The sequence below is a fragment of the Lepidochelys kempii genome, chromosome 11, assembly GCF_965140285.1.
Source record: "Lepidochelys kempii isolate rLepKem1 chromosome 11, rLepKem1.hap1, whole genome shotgun sequence".
NCBI lineage: Eukaryota > Metazoa > Chordata > Testudines > Cheloniidae > Lepidochelys > Lepidochelys kempii.
In genome coordinates, this window is record NC_136390.1 from 69582883 (window position 1) to 69598280 (window position 15398).

Sequence of the window (15398 nt, forward strand, 5' to 3'; positions counted from 1 at the left end):
TTTGACAAGTTTCCTCTATAGCTCCTGAATGAGCGTGAAAACACAGGCTTGTGATCAATGCCAGGTTAATGAAAGTATTCTCTCCCCCCACCTCCCCAGTCCTCTCTTTCAATGCCACAGCTTCATTTCCTGTAATTTAACAATTGCATTTTGCAAATATGATGCAGTTGCACTGACTGGTTAAGTGGGGAAAGTCAACGGCGAGACAGACAATTCTGCCAAGATCAAGAGGGAGGAAAGCAGACACAAAATGGGGTGCTAGGATCTCCTAACACAAAATCGGCTTTATTGTAAGATTTAGCATATGTACAGATTATAGAGACAGAGGAGGATGAAAGCAGATAAATAAAAATGGCCTGAAAGCTAATGCCTTATTTTACATTGCCGAAGTTTGTCATGAGATTCCGATAGACTGGTATTGAACTAAAGGCAGAGGATGTGTTTATAGTCAAGGTGGTACTGGACTGTGGCTTTAAAAAACACCAGGCCAGGTGCTCAGCTGGTATAAATCTGCATCATTCTATTGACTTCAATTGAGTTGCCTTACACCAATGAGGATCTGGGTCCCTGGGTTATGCTTGATGTCAGCTCAGTGGTGAGATATATACAACTAGTCATTTAATTTTTTTGCAGGGTGCTCTGATGACATGGTCGTGGCTGGATTTTGGTTTCTAACATAGCGGTAATTATTTACAGTGGACTATACTTATTTCTTGGAACGGCCTAGCCTTATGCCAACTGAAAGAGAACTCAAGATCTCAACTTGGACTATACTAGTGAGAATGGAAATGATTTCTAAAGGGAATCTGAGACTGTAAGTAGCTTCCACATGAATTATACTAAAAGTGATAAGCAGCTGCGGAGAAGTCACATTGGTTCATTTCAGCTGTCATGCCCCAGGGTATAAGAACTGTAAGTTGAGGATACAAATACCATTAGTCAGTCACAACTACAGCTAGTTGGGAATTTTTCATCAAAACGTGGTTTTTTTTACCCTCAAAATGCAATTTTTGTCAAACCACCAGAATGTCTTGAAAAACAAGTTGATTTTGATGAATTTTCTCCACATCCCAAGAAGCATTTTAATAATGTTGAAACATCCAATTTTGACATATTGGGACTAGAACATTTTGATTTTTCAGTTCAAGATGATTTTTTCAAAAAAATATTTTTTATATCGAAACAGCTGAAAGTTTTGCAGTCGAAATGGGAATTTAATGTTTCCGTGTTATTGAAATGAAAGGTTTTGATTGACCCCAAACCTTTTTTGGAATTTGGTTCCGCTGGAGATGTTAAAATATTTTGTTTGCGTTCTATTTCAGAAAGGGAAAAATGCCAAAAAGCACAGAATCTCTTGTGACGTGGTAACTCTGGGTCCTGCCCACTGCTATTTGCAATTACTATGTTAGGTGGCTGCAGGATGTATCTGCAGAGGTTTGTGCCTCTGCTCATGACCAAAGCCTAATGCAATGACCTATTACTCACACAAGGATTCACATGGATCATTCTTAAACTAAATGTTTTTATCTTAAAATACTGAGGTGGCCTCCAAGCCTCTCTTAGGCAGCTTCCGTCGCTCCTGCCCATGGGGGGTAGAGGGGGGAGTGGACAGAACTTGGACAACTGCGGAGTGACCATTTTCAAAGTGTTGGGCTGGGTTTTAGCCACGTGACCCCCATTCGAGGCAATGGGGAGTGGGCACCTTAAATCCACTGCAAACTCTTGAATACTGATGGGTCCAGTCACTGACTTCTCTGCACCAACCCAAGAGGAAAGCGAATGTCAGAGTGGAAACTCACTCCACTGAAGCCACCAGAACTACACCCAGCATGTAGCTGGCCCACTGAGTTAACCCTCACAGCTACCAGCCTTGACAACGCTGCTTTCAAATGCAGACAGACGTCCTTGTTTCACAATGTTAGGATATAGATATTCAGGCCTGTCTGTAAAGGCCTATACTCTAAGAATTTAGGTGTATTCCTATCACTTGGCTAGTTAGAGGTATAAAAGAAAGAATCAAAATCACTGTCTGCTGGTGTAAGGGCCTTCTCTTACTGTGACAGTCTGAGGCCCTGTTCTTAGGCTAAGGCCTTTGGCTAAGCGACAGAGGCAGCCATAAGCTGGGAAGTGAATGGTCACATCCTCACATTCCAAACTAGTCACATTGAAATAAGGTGCTATTGGGCTGTTAGGAATTTAATCCTGTCCTTATAGCGCCTATCACCTCCAGAGAAAGGGAAGTGCCTAGAAGCTGTAAAAGGAAATTGAGGTTGATAGTTTTCTGTCTGGTAAGAACTCACTTATCAATAGACACAGCTGGGAAACTCTTATGTCTTTACAGATGTAGTTGTGAAATCCTCACTTCTGTATTGTTTTGTCATTATAGTTCTCACTTTGCTATTGTTTATTGGCATGGTCTCTGTCTGGTTCTGTGATTGCTTCTGTCTGCTGTATAATTAATTTTGCTGGGTGTAAACTAATTAAGGTGGTGGGATATAATTGGTTAGCTAATCCATGTTAGGATTGGTTAGTTAAATTTTAGTAGAATGATTGGTTAAGGTATAGCTAAGAATATTACTATATAAATTAGGGGCAAACAGGAAGGAAGTTGGGATTCGGAAATAAGGAAAAGGAACTTGTATTTAAGCTTGCTGGAAGTTCACCCCAATAAACATCGAATTGTTTGCACCTTCGGACTTCGGGTATTGTTGCTCTCTGTTCATGTGAGAAGGACCAGGGAAGTGGGAGAGTGAAGGAATAAGCTCTCTAACACACAACATCGGAGACTTGCGGAAGAGACGTAGTGGGTGTGTGGTGTGACAGTTGGGGCTGCTTTGCCAGACACTGGGGGCTGGAAATCCTGTCAGGAACAGGCAGCAAGTTTCTTACTGGGACGTGGTTGCTTGAGTAGCGAGGTGGAGCCGGAGCTCCGTAAGCACGACTCGGCAGGATTTCCCTGACCCACAGGACTGCCTCCTCCTCTCTATCCAGCCCTTCGGGGCGAGAGGAAGCAGGCAGAAGAAAGAGAATGTGTTGATGGAAATAAAGGTGAAGCTCTGAGCGGAGGCCAGGCATTGTTAGTAAAATTGCAGTGTCGGGAAGCTCCATCTTCTTCAGGGTCGATGCGTCATCACAGGCTTCTGCAAGGCACCAAGACACTGAACTGAAAACTGGGAGGCTACAGGATCAAACTCATGAATCTCACGAATCTCATTCGCTGTTTGCTTCCAGTTTCCCTTGTCCTGCAATCTCCACTCACTGTGGGCTGCCCTCTCTGCCCCTTCCAGAGCAGGAGATGAAGCCACCAGTATGGCTCCCGGGGGAGACGTACCCCTGGAAGATCCAACTGCCTCCTTTCATCATGCCCATGTCATAGTCTCGTGTGTGCTGCAGACCTAGTCACATGCCTTGGGATCAGCTCTGCACTCAACAGCTCGATTTCTTGCCTACTGGGCTCCAGTGACCGCACACTGGCTGAGGGCGGGCAGGCTGAATCACACCACAGAGGAATGGTTGCTGGTCTCTGGGCACCATTGGTGTCTCATAGGTTTCAGCAGTGGACCCCCATGGAGGCACCATGCACATCTTGACCGACATCAGAGGGGTGAAATACTCAGTAATACAGGGTTTGCTAAGACTTCTGTGCTAATTTGTTGATGTAGGGAAATGCCCACACCCTATATGGCCGATCAGCAAGAACTCTAAGCAACCCTCCGCTCCTTTCAACCCCCAGTGCAAGGGGGCGGGCATCTGGCACTAAGGAGCAGGACAGGACAGGACCCCCAGCTGCAGGAATGATGGCTTTGCACACCCCTCTCCCACCACTCGGGTGCTGCCCTGAGCTGAGCCAGACCAGAGAATGGCTGCCCTAATCGGCTTCCTGACACTGCAGATTGAAACCCCTCCAATCATGTGTTGGGTCAATAAGTGAGAGTCTGGAAGGTTACCGCGAAGATGCGATCTGCTTTCCTGTTCTTCCCATTGGGGTTCCTTTGTGTCAAAGAGCCTCGGTAAATGGAGTTCCGATCAAAGGATTCGTTGCCGTCTTTACAAAAATAAAAGATAAAATAGCTTACATTGGTGGTGTTGATCTAGATCACGCGTGGGTGACTAGGAAATGCACCTGGATCTTTTGAAATAGCTTCCTTACACTGCTCTGGGCCTGAGTCTCCTCTGACCTACAGCAGTTTTACACTGGTGTGTAAACAGTGAGTTACTCCCAATTTACACTACTGTAAACCAGAAGAGAATTAAACCCTTCATATTGGAGGCAAACAGACCATGAGCCAGGTCATATTCCACATCAGTCAGAGGGGTCAATTACTCACTGAGCTACCGTTGTTATTTCCATTCATAATTCAGGATATACATTTCATGAATGTGCCTGGACCATTCAACCAACAGCCGGCTGGTTATTCAGGCAGCAGCTCACCTCAGTGCACTCCTTATTCTATCAGTGACTCCTGAGTTATATTTGTATATTCCCCCTCTTCCCATTCAGGAAAACAGTATGACTCCACCTTGGAGACTATCTGAGCTGCAGCTTCACAGAACCTATTACAGTAGAGTGTCCAGCTTTCCTGGATGTGGCTTGATAATTTCTCAGAACAGGTTCTTGGCCAGCATAGACAAGAGGCAACTCAGGGTGTCCAGGGTGCAGGTGAGGCTGTCTTACAGCAACTCTTGACCTGTGCTCAAATATTCCAGGCACCTTCATTACTGCTGTTCAGAGTAGACATGAGAGTGCCTAAGCACCACAGCGGGTGCATTAGAAACATAAGGGGCCAGATCCTCTGTCCCTCCCATGCCCCCTGCAGCACAGAAGGGACCGCTGTAAGGCAGCAGCGGGGGATTCTCCTAGCATAGGGATCCTCAGCTGGCACGGCTGGTCTGGCAAGTGGGGTTGTGCTGGGGCAGGGCTGGGAGCCACTCTCCACCAGCCCCAGCGTGAGGTGCACATACTGGCCGTAAGAGCACCGCAGATGGGGAAGGAGGATTCCCCTGGCAGAGGAACAGCACCGGGCTGCTGTAGGGGGGAGGGATAGCTCAATGGTTTAAGCATTGGTCTGCTAAACCCAGGGTTGTGAGTTCAACCCTTGAGGGGGCCATTTAGGGATCTGAGGCAAAAATTGGGGATTGGTCCTGCTTTGAGCAGGGGGTTGGACTAGATGACCTCCTGAAGTCCCTTACCAACCCTGATATTCTATGTGGTTCCTCCCTCAGAGGCCCTGCATAGGTGCTTGCTGAGGCTGGAGGAGAGGTATTGGGCTGGAAGGGGCGTAAGTTAGCTGCTATGGCCATTCTGGGCTGTAAACAGCTCATAGGCAGCCCTTGGGAGGCTGCTGGAGCTTAGAGCAGGCCCCCTGCAGCAGCCCAGAAATAAGATGGCAGACAAGGGGCTTAGAACCAGCTTTGCCCATCCACCCCCTGGGGTGCATCTTTTGGCACGGTGCTTCCAGGGGCCCTCTGCTCAAAAGAACAAAGGCTCACGTACACACTACAGCTGGGTTCTGCTTCCACCAGGTATTTCCAGGATTGCGCTGGTCAGAGAAAGGGCTGCTCTTTGAAAGCAGGGCTGCGTTTGCTCTCCTGCAACGATCCCACAGCAAATCTAGTCGGTTCACAAGATCAGGCAAGGTCTGCACTGCCAGCTCAACCTGCTGGCTCACTATGGAGCCAAGTCCCCTCGGCCTCATGCCTCCTCATTAACTAGAAAGGTGCTGGACCTAGGAAGTAGCTGATGATGTAGGAGTGGAATGGAATGCAGCCCGTTCTTCCGCAGCTCGATTGGCGCTGGAGTGGGGCCAGGGATTCAGACTTGTTTCCGTTAAACTAAGTCAGGATTCAAAAGGGATATCCCTGAGGAAACGCAGCCGTTCAGGAACCACTGTTCTGATCCTGACGGCCCACTCACGTTTAAGCGATCAAGGGGTTTTCTTTTAAAATCTGTTTGCTGGAGGTCCTTAGCGCCCGAGAAAGACAAACACAACATTCTGCATGAAAACCGCAGTACCACTGAAACACAGACTCGGGTTCCTACGCTCAAAGCATCAGACAAAGCGGGGGTATCCTCTCCATTTCTCCCTTCCTGCACTCAGCTGGTGGGCTCTCTGGTTCTCACGTGGCTTTGCTCTTGGCAGACCTTGCAAACACCTCTAGTGACAGGAAAGTCCTCGGGAGTGCTGGAGCTGTGCAAATCGCGTCAGGGGGAGGGGGGAACAAAGGGAGCCTTACAAGAGCTTTTTGTTGTCCCCCCCCGGCCCAGTTCTGGGAACAGCTCAGCCCGTCTCTGCTGTTACGCTGCCTAGAGATGACGGTGCACTCAACCCAGCCCTGTTATGCCTGCCTACACTGGAGGAGCTGGGAGGAATCCTCTGCTGCACAGTTCAGTCACCTTCAGCGACTTTCTGCACCACGGAAGCCTTAGCGTGGGCCAGGATCTGGCCCCACATTGGGCACTGAGGCTCCCAATAGCAGGTTAATTACTTCAATTCCTTGGTGAAGGGACACAATGGGCCCAAATCCCCCTTGGGGTAAGCATATGCCACTTTGCTGATTTCCAAAGAGTGGGGCACAGTTACAGCAGGGCTGAGCGTGGCCCATTTTTCTGGTGTATGGCTGCATCCGAAACCCCAGCTACAGGGGTTCGTTCCTCAGTGAGGCACAGCCTGGCCAACTGGGCTTCACTGTGGCATACGGGAGCAAAGTGTAAACTCCCATTCGTTAGCCCGCTGCATTGAGGAGGACTGCATGGTACACTGTGTTATGGAAACTTCCTTGGCACGAGCAAGTCCCCCTCTGAACTCCCGCCACCCCTACAAACCCAGAAACAGCAGGTTTAATGAGGCAGCTTTTTGAACCTCTACATAATCTCCCATTCACTCTCGCCTCGTTCCAATTTCCCCTATCTGCGTCCTTCCCTGCACAACCTTGCACATCATTGACCTGTGGGGAGAGTGACAAGGAGATACAGAGTCATTCTGCTTCCCTGGGGGGGCGCCTGGGGGATTAGACTCCTGTCCTGACGTCAGCTGATTGCCCCATCGCTCTATCTGCATGCCAGGAGTGCAGCACCCCGGTTATCTAGCTGCCCTTTCAGGGGAAGAGCCGATGACTCCTCTTCACCAACAAAGAGAAGGGACTTTGCTCCCTGTGAGACTCAGATCAGGAAAAGTGCCTTGCAATTCACTTTTAATGCGGGGGGGATGAGAATGATAAATTCATTCTCGGTATTAAATGATTGCTTTTCCCTTTCCTCACCACTCCTTCTCCTACGCAGCACTTATCTAGAAGGAGAACAGCTCTTTCTTCAATCCCTCCTGCAAGCTTATGATTCAAGATAAGAGAGAAGTGGAAAAATCATTTCCTAATGGCTCTTGTCGCCAGCTGCCAGGACATAACATATCCAGAGACCTTCCCATTGCACGGCCACGGCTGCTGAATTTCTGGACTTTATCTTCTTTCAGACACCTCTAGCTGCGGTAGTATAGATGGCCCTGGGCTGGGAGAGGCAATGGCTCCTGCCCCCGTGGAAGAGGTCAGAATGGTGACAGTCTGGGGACTGTAAAGACACTCACATAGAGGAAAAACCCACAAGGGGAGTGGCAAATACCATAGACATGAGGAGGTGGGGGAATGCTGACGATCTGTATTTCCTTAGGGGAGTGGAGAGTACAGAATCCCGTTCTCTGCTGGGAGGGGGCCAGGAAGATTTTTTAGCCTTTTGCCTCAATCTGGCCACTGGACTCTACTTCCTTCCCAGATCCCACAGGCCAATTTCTAAAACCCCACTCCCTTGCCCTTGCCATACCAGCTCTCTGGCTGAAAAACACGGCTGGAGGCCGGACAGACATCACGTACAGCCCCCACAATGTGAGGCATGAGTCCCCACAAGGTATGACATGACCCCCCACCCTTTCCTCAGACACAAGCAGAGAGCACAAGTCTTACCGGCAATTTCAAGGGAACTGTTGAATTTTCTCCTTAACGCCTGTGGCATAGACATTAGCTAGAAGAGAAAGGAGCAGAGCTGCGGTTAATCCCTGGGACTGTGTCCTTTCTCTCGAAGCACTGTAGGAGGGGGCCAGTGGATAGCCTTAAAGCTAGGCTTTCCTTCTGTGTTCAGGAAAGATACCAATCTCCAGCACGCCTTCACATGTCCATCCCGGTCAGAATCAGTCAGCTGAGCGTGCACCGGTGGGAACGCTGTGTTTACTAGCTGACTGTACCCAGGATACATGGGGACGGGATGCACAAGGGGAAAAAGCAACGCAAAGATCATTGTTTAATTCTTCCCCAAAGCAAAACTCCATTTGACAAGAGAAATCCTGACAGCCCTCCTGGAACTAATTCTAGTGCTAGGACACTGTACCTTAGATGGCACCTTGTTAGCCTTAAGGTGAATGGCTAGGAGGCTGTGCACCATACAGAAGTCTGCATTCTCCAGAGGGTTAAGAGATATTATTGCACTTTCAGAATGAAACTAATGCAGCATTCGTAACAGATTCCAGATTTGTGGCCCTATAGTCAGCTACCGAACAGCTAGCACCAGTGCAAACTTCCCTAAGCGGCTCTGCCGTTAGGTCTCAGCCCTGAGCCGGAGTAATTGCTTTGGCCCCGAACCAACAAAGCATTTACATGTCTGCTTAAGTCGACTCCTATTCAGTCATGCACGTAAGCACATGTTCTGCCGACCAGGGATAATTTGGGTCTGTGGCCCAGTGGCTACCTCACAACCCCCCCCGGTAGCCCCAGAGCGGTCCTGCATGCAGTCCCTCCTCTCTGTTTCCCTTCTTGGCTCCCCAAATAAACTCCATGCAGGGTTTTCCCAGCCCTTCTTGGGGTCTGATTTATTAACTCAAAGCTTAGAACTAAACACCCTTCAGCGGGGTATAGCCCAAATGCCCTGGTCTGGTCAGAGCCCTTCCTGCCTTAGCAAGCTAAGCCCAGCCCTTCCTAGCTGCAGCCATTCCCCTGGTCTCAGGGTCTGCAGTCTTACTACAGCCCCCAGAGCTTCTGCCTCATAGAATCATAGAATATCAGGGGTGGAAGGGACTTCAGGAGGTCATCTAGTCCAACCCCCTGCTCAAAGCAGGACCCATCCCCAACTAAATCATCCCAGCCAGGGCTTTGTCAAGCCTGACCTTAAAAACCTCAAAGGAAGGAGATTCCACCACCTCCCTAGGTAACGCATTCCAGTGCTTCACCACCCTCTTCACTGCAGCCATCTTCTGCAGGAAATTCCCTGGTTCCCTTCAGGCAAGGCTAATCCTGGTATCGGGGTTGGCTTGGCCCCAGGCTCTCCAGCCCAAGGCAAGCCACCCTCCTGTAGGGCCCTTTATGTATGAGAGGACAGTGTAGTTTCCATGCCGATTACTGGCCTTTCTGCCAGGTCTGCCAACAGCAGCTGCCAATTATTGATGGTGATGAATCTGTGACGCGGACACATGTCCGTTAGGAATTGGCTGAGTCCCCCAAGCCCATTTCACACAGGCTACTTGATGTGTCTTCAAAGGGTAGTGGCCACAATCACTCCAGACTCAGCTTATGTTCAGACAGGTGGCCTAGAGGAGAAAGGCTTTTCAGACCATTCCTGAGCAGACTACCCAAGCTTTCTCTGGTTTGTTTTAATCACCTCCTTGACAGCCAGGAGACATCTGTGTACTCACTTTGAAGTCATTTGGTGATGCCATCTCTGAAGAGTCCGTACTTTGATCCCCTTGACTGCTACCTGCGTTCCTGGGAGGCTGGAGCATAAACAGCTTGGAACAGAAGAAATGTAAAAGATTTCTATGACTTCTTCAGTGCCAAAAGACAAGTGAGAGGCACAGCTGTCCATTGGGCTGACCATAGCAGCTGGGACATTTGCAGCACTGGTTCTCCATGGCAGCTCATCCTCCATGGTGATATCGAGGGACCTAGGAGTTACATTAACTGACTGCTTAAAGAGTGACATTGAGCAAATAGCTGATCCTGTGGGTAGGGCACTGGGTTAGAGCTCAGGAGTCCTGGGTTCTTGTCCCAGCCCTGCTACTAACCTGTGAGGTAACTTTGGGCAAATCACGTCACCTCTTTGTTTCCCCTCCCAATGTCTGACTGTCTTGTCTATTTAGATTGTAATAAGTGTGTCCCACGAGCTCTTGATGCCAACTGGCAGAGTGCATAAGGGTTACAGGAAGCTCTGGGGTCTGACATTTACATTCGGGTTCATCAAAGAGTGTCACGTGAGGTGTCTACAGAAAGCCGGTGTCACACTGGTCATCAATGTCATTGTGAAATGTGTGTGCGTGTGTTGAGGAAGGAGTTACGTACTTACACTGAAAATTATGTTCTTAAGGTCTAGGGACTGGCCACCAGCAAAGGTGAAAAGCAGGTTTTCTCTCAGACAAGAATCATGTATTGGTCTGTTTACATGTAAATTAAGTCTTGCTTGGTTCACACTGGGCCTCCATTTACAAGCCTGAGCTGAATGCTAATGAAGGATTGTGGAATCTTCATAGAGAGGAAATTTGCAGGAAGAGGAAAACAGCAAGAGTTTGTCTGTTGAGGGGCAATACACTTAACTTCTGAAACCACATCTGAGGGACATATGAAATACTGTGCATTCCTTCAGTTTGTGAGGACAACCTATCAGCAGGATTGATCCTATGAGAAGGGATCTCAACCAAACCAGCTGAAAACACTAGGGAAAGTACTTGGGGTAAGTATGCTTTCTTGGAGGAGGTAGGGGAATACCTCGTCAGTTACTTTTTGGCTCCAGAAAGCAGGTTATGATTTTGTTTTATATGTAACCACTTGTTTCCAATATCCTTTCCCACTCTCGCTTGAATCTCTGTTCTTTGATAATAAACATATCCTTGCTTTCGCTATTGAGAGAGAGAGAGAAGGAGAGGGCTAACAGCTGTGGTGATGCTGAATTCCATCCTGCACGGGTATGTGCTGTTCCTTTGGGAGTGTTGTGAGAATTCAGTGGAGCAGAGGTGGGGCACTGCAGAGGGGTTGGTGTGTGCCCATTGCTCACCTGCACAGAGACAGCGAGGCCTGCAGAGGCCTGGCAGGCAGCGCTTGTGTTGCCAGAGGTTGGTGGTTTCAGGGAGCTGATCTACAGAAGGGGTAAACAAGACTGCTTCCCACTAAGGGCACGTGGTACCTCCCAACCCTGGCTACTCTGGGGGAGTGTCACAGTGTGGTTTTAGGGGCAGAGCTGGTCTCGTACTGTGTCTATGTGTACAGTGCCTAGCCCAGTGGTGTCCTGGGACCTCTAAGCACCACCACAATTCCAATAACAACAGCCAGGAGATAAAATCTCCTTTTACAATATGGATCTCAGCTGCCCTTGGCCCACTGATCCTAAGAAGGTGGGAAAGTTCTCGTGTCCCAATTTTAAGGGGTGGTATGCTGACATGCCAGCGGTTGCTGCAGATGAGGATCTCTAAAATGACTGGTTTCAGAGTAACAGCCGTGTTAGTCTGTATTCGCAAAAAGAAAAGGAGGACTTGTGGCACCTTAGAGACTAACCAATTTATTTGAGCATGAGTTTTCGTGAGCTACAGCTCACTTCATCGGATGCATACTGTGGAAACTGCAGAAGACATTATATACACAGAGACCATGAAACAATACCTCCTCCCACCCCACTCTCCTGCTGGTAATAGCTTATCTAAAGTGATCACTCCTTTGATAGTTTGTGTGTGTGTGGGGGTGGGGGGGATGTGAGAACCTGGATTTATGCAGGAAATAGCCCAGCTTAATTGTCATGCACATTGTGTAAAGAGTTATCACTTTGGATGGGCTATCACCAGCAGGAGAGTGAATTTGTGTGGGGGGGTGGAGGGTGAGAAAACCTGGATTTGTGCTGGAAATCACTTTAGATAAGCTATTACCAGCAGGACAGTGGGGTGGGAATAGGTATTGTTTCATATTCTCTGTGTATATATAAAGCCTGCTGCAGTTTCCACGATATGCATCTGAAGAAGTGAGCTGTAGCTCACGAAAGCTTATGCTCTAATAAATTGGTTAGTCTCTAAGGTGCCACAAGTCCTCCTTTTCTTTTTGCGAATACAGACTAACACGGCTGTTACTCTGAAACCTCTCCTTACAATGTGTATGATAATCAAGTTGGGCCATTTCCTGCACAAATCCAGGTTCTCTCACCCTCTGCCCCCCCCGCCCCACAAACTCACTCTCCTGCTGGTAATAGCCCATCCAAAGTGACCACTCTCTTTACAATGTGTATGATAATCAAGGTGGGCCATTTCCAGCACAAATCCAGGTTTTCTCACCCCTCCCCCCAAAAAAACACACACACACAAACTCACTCTCCTGCTGGTAATAGCCCATCCAAAGTGACCACTCTCCCTACAATGTACATGGATTTGTGCTGGAAATGGCCCACCTTGATTTTCATACACGTTGTAAGGAGAGTGGTCACTTTGGATAAGCTATTACCAGCAGGAGAGTGAGTTTGTGTGTGTGGTTTTTGGAAAAAATGGGGGAGGGTGAGAAAACCTGGATTTGTGCTGGAAATGGCCCACCTTGATTATCATACACATTGTAAAGAGAGTGGTCACTTTGGATGGGCTATTACCAGCAGGAGAGTGAGTTTGTGTGTGGGGGGGCAGAGGGTGAGAAAACCTGGATTTGTGCTGGAAATGGCCCAACTTGATTATCATACACATTGTAAGGAGAGTGATCACTTTAGATAAGCTATTACCAGCAGGAGAGTGGGGTGGGAGGAGGTATTGTTTCATGGTCTCTGTGTATATAATGTCTTCTGCAGTTTCCACAGTATGCATCCGATGAAGTGAGCTGTAGCTCACGAAAGCTTATGCTCAAATAAATTGGTTAGTCTCTAAGGTGCCACAAGTCCTCCTTTTCTTTCTAAAATGACTGGGGAAAACTTAAGATTTCCTGTGACAGATAGTTGGGATTTCTTTCTTATAAAGGAGGAGACAGCGTGCAGTAAACGAGTTCCTTATAAACATAGGGCAAGGGGCACAGGGGATAGCACAGAAGCCCAGAATTATGTAAATATATGTGCAGTGTCTAGACCACTGGAGTGGGAATCAGGAAACCTGGCTTCTATTCCCTGCCCTGCCACTGGCCTGCTGGGTGACCTTGGGCAAGTCACTTCCCCTCTCTGTGCCTCAGTTTCCCCATGTGTAAGGGGGGGTATAATGCTACTGCCCTCCTTTGCAAAGCACTTTGAGAGATACTGATGGCAAGTGCTGTAAAAGAGCTAGGGACTGTTATCACAGAGCTGTTTTGTTTATACTGTATGTAGAGCAGCACTTGGGTTAAGGACCTGATGCAGGAACTGGCAGGGGAGGCTTTTAGTGCTGGGTTATGCAGGCGGTCAGACCAGATGGTCATAACCGTCCCTTCTGGCGTTAACGTCTGAATGCTGGGTACGTCCTCTGCAGGCAGACACACTCACCTGTGTGCTGTATTTCTTCTTTGGCTTTTCCACTGGTTTCACTGTCAGCCCAGCAGCACTCAGAGCTGCAATTCGAGACTCTATATCGGAAACCTAAGAGACAAAATGCACATAACTTCCCACAGGTGCGCCCCCAGAAATGACCGCGGGAGCTGGGCAGATCCCAATCACCACCAATCCCTCTGGGGCTACCTCCGCTGCAGCCACTGGCCCCAGTGCCCTGCCCGCCAGGTCCATGCCACGCTCAGCCCCCGCTGGGTTGGAGAGTGAGCCCGCCCTGCACTCCTTCCGGAGCAGTGGCTCCTGTCCCCCGGGGACTGAGTGCAGTTTTCCACTCTGGATGTTGCAACCTAGTGCATGGCATTGCAGCGCTATTCAGGTTTGGCCCGACCACTCCTCTATAGATGGAGACTGTCATAAATATAAAGGGAAGGCTAACCACCTTTAAATCCCTCCTGGCCAGAGGAAAAAACCCTTTCACCTGTAAAGGGTTAAGAAGCTAAAGATAACCTCGCTGGCACCTGACCAAAATGACCAATGAGGGGACAAGATACTTTCAAAGCTGTACCCTAGAGTTCAGAGTGGGGAAGGAACCTTGACAGAGACAGAAGGGTGGATGGGCCAAATTTGATTGGAGTGGTGACCTAGAGAATGGGGGTCGTGGCGCCAGTCAGCTTTGGCCCGCCTGCCCCTCCAGACAGGCCAAACCTGAATGGCACTGTATCCGCCACCTGCAGGTTGCGATTCCACTTGGTTTGGGGGCCCTCAGCAAATTGCCCGCAACTTCCCTGCTGCCAGTGATACACACCGTGCGTACGGCTGTGAACACCACTGTAAATACGGCAGTGTAAAGGAAATGCTCATTCAGAGTTTATTTTCTTACTGAGTAAATGATGAAGCATTCAGTCGTTGGCCCAGCGCTGTATTTGTACAGTGCTTAGCACGGCTGGGGGTCTGGTCTATGACTCCAGCCCCGAGGCACTACAATCATACAAATAAATCACAATGCAAGAGCTAGCCTGACCGTGCTGGATCACCCACTTTGCATAACTGAGCTATTACCTCGCTCTCGGCACACTGCATCTGCATGGCCGCTGATGCCACTTTGTCCTCCAGCTCTGACAGCTCGGAGTCTGTGGTCCCGCTGTGCCGTGCACGTTCCTCTAGGTCCCTCGGGGTTTGGTCCAGCCCAGATGTCTTTCCAGCAGTCGTGCAGACCTGAAAAAAAGCCATCGTGTGACTCACCTCGCAGTCAGGCATCGTCTGTTCTGCCGTCTTCCCATTCTAACCCCCGCTGCGGCGACACTGGCTGCTCTCTTTTGCTAGTTAGACAGTCCTCAGGTTACCATGGACTCAGCCCCAGATGGTCTCCATGACTGGCGAGGTCAGCGCTGTATAACTACAAACTTCTCTTTTGCTGAACAGTCTGTACCTTCGGACTCCTGCGGGGCTTCCTTCCTCTCAGTGACTGGGCCATTTCCTCCCCTTTGCTATTTTTCAAAAGCAATTATCACTATGGCGAAGCGGTAAAAGCTCCTTCTGAAATACCAGGACAAAATGCCACGAGCTGTCAGCGCCCGAACAAGGATCTTCACGTCGTGCATTGAGACTAGGAGGTAGGCACTTTGAAACAACCGCAGGCTGCTGTGTCCTGCCGTAGCATGCTTGCAAGGAGAGGAGAGAGGGAACAACACTGCCAGGCTGTGAACGCCTCCTGTCTTCTGTAGCTGTGTCTGGATCTGCCGAAGAGCAATGTGCGGTATAGAGATGCTACACTTTGGGAGCTGAAGGTGTAATTAACTCACCAGTCCCTATCTATAGCATCCTTATGAATGAAATGAAAATACATTTCTGGGTAGGGATTCCTCCATGTGCCTGCCAACAAGGTGTTGCATTCATGTGCTGACTGGGGTCTATTTGAAGACATGTGTAAACATTTCTTTCTAGATAAAAGGGTTAAAGA

At 48.9% G+C, this 15398-nt stretch overlaps 1 protein-coding gene across 8 annotated transcripts in view; it reads right to left on the reverse strand.

Moving 5' to 3' along the window:
- Positions 1-249: 249 nt before the first annotated feature.
- Positions 250-15398, reverse strand: part of MLPH (melanophilin) — an 86519-nt gene continuing 71370 nt past the window's right edge. For 5 of the 8 annotated variants that reach the window (XM_073306768.1, XM_073306765.1, XM_073306763.1 and 2 more), the window contains 6 exons: positions 14498-14653; positions 13436-13528; positions 9669-9761; positions 7951-8008; positions 3948-4045; positions 250-3140 (listed from right to left, as the gene is read on the reverse strand). In XM_073306768.1, the coding sequence (XP_073162869.1) occupies positions 3114-3140; positions 3948-4045; positions 7951-8008; positions 9669-9761; positions 13436-13528; positions 14498-14653 (525 nt within the window). In that variant the 3' untranslated portion in view covers positions 250-3113. The other 3 variants (XM_073306767.2, XM_073306766.2, XM_073306769.1) reach the window with 3 other exon arrangements.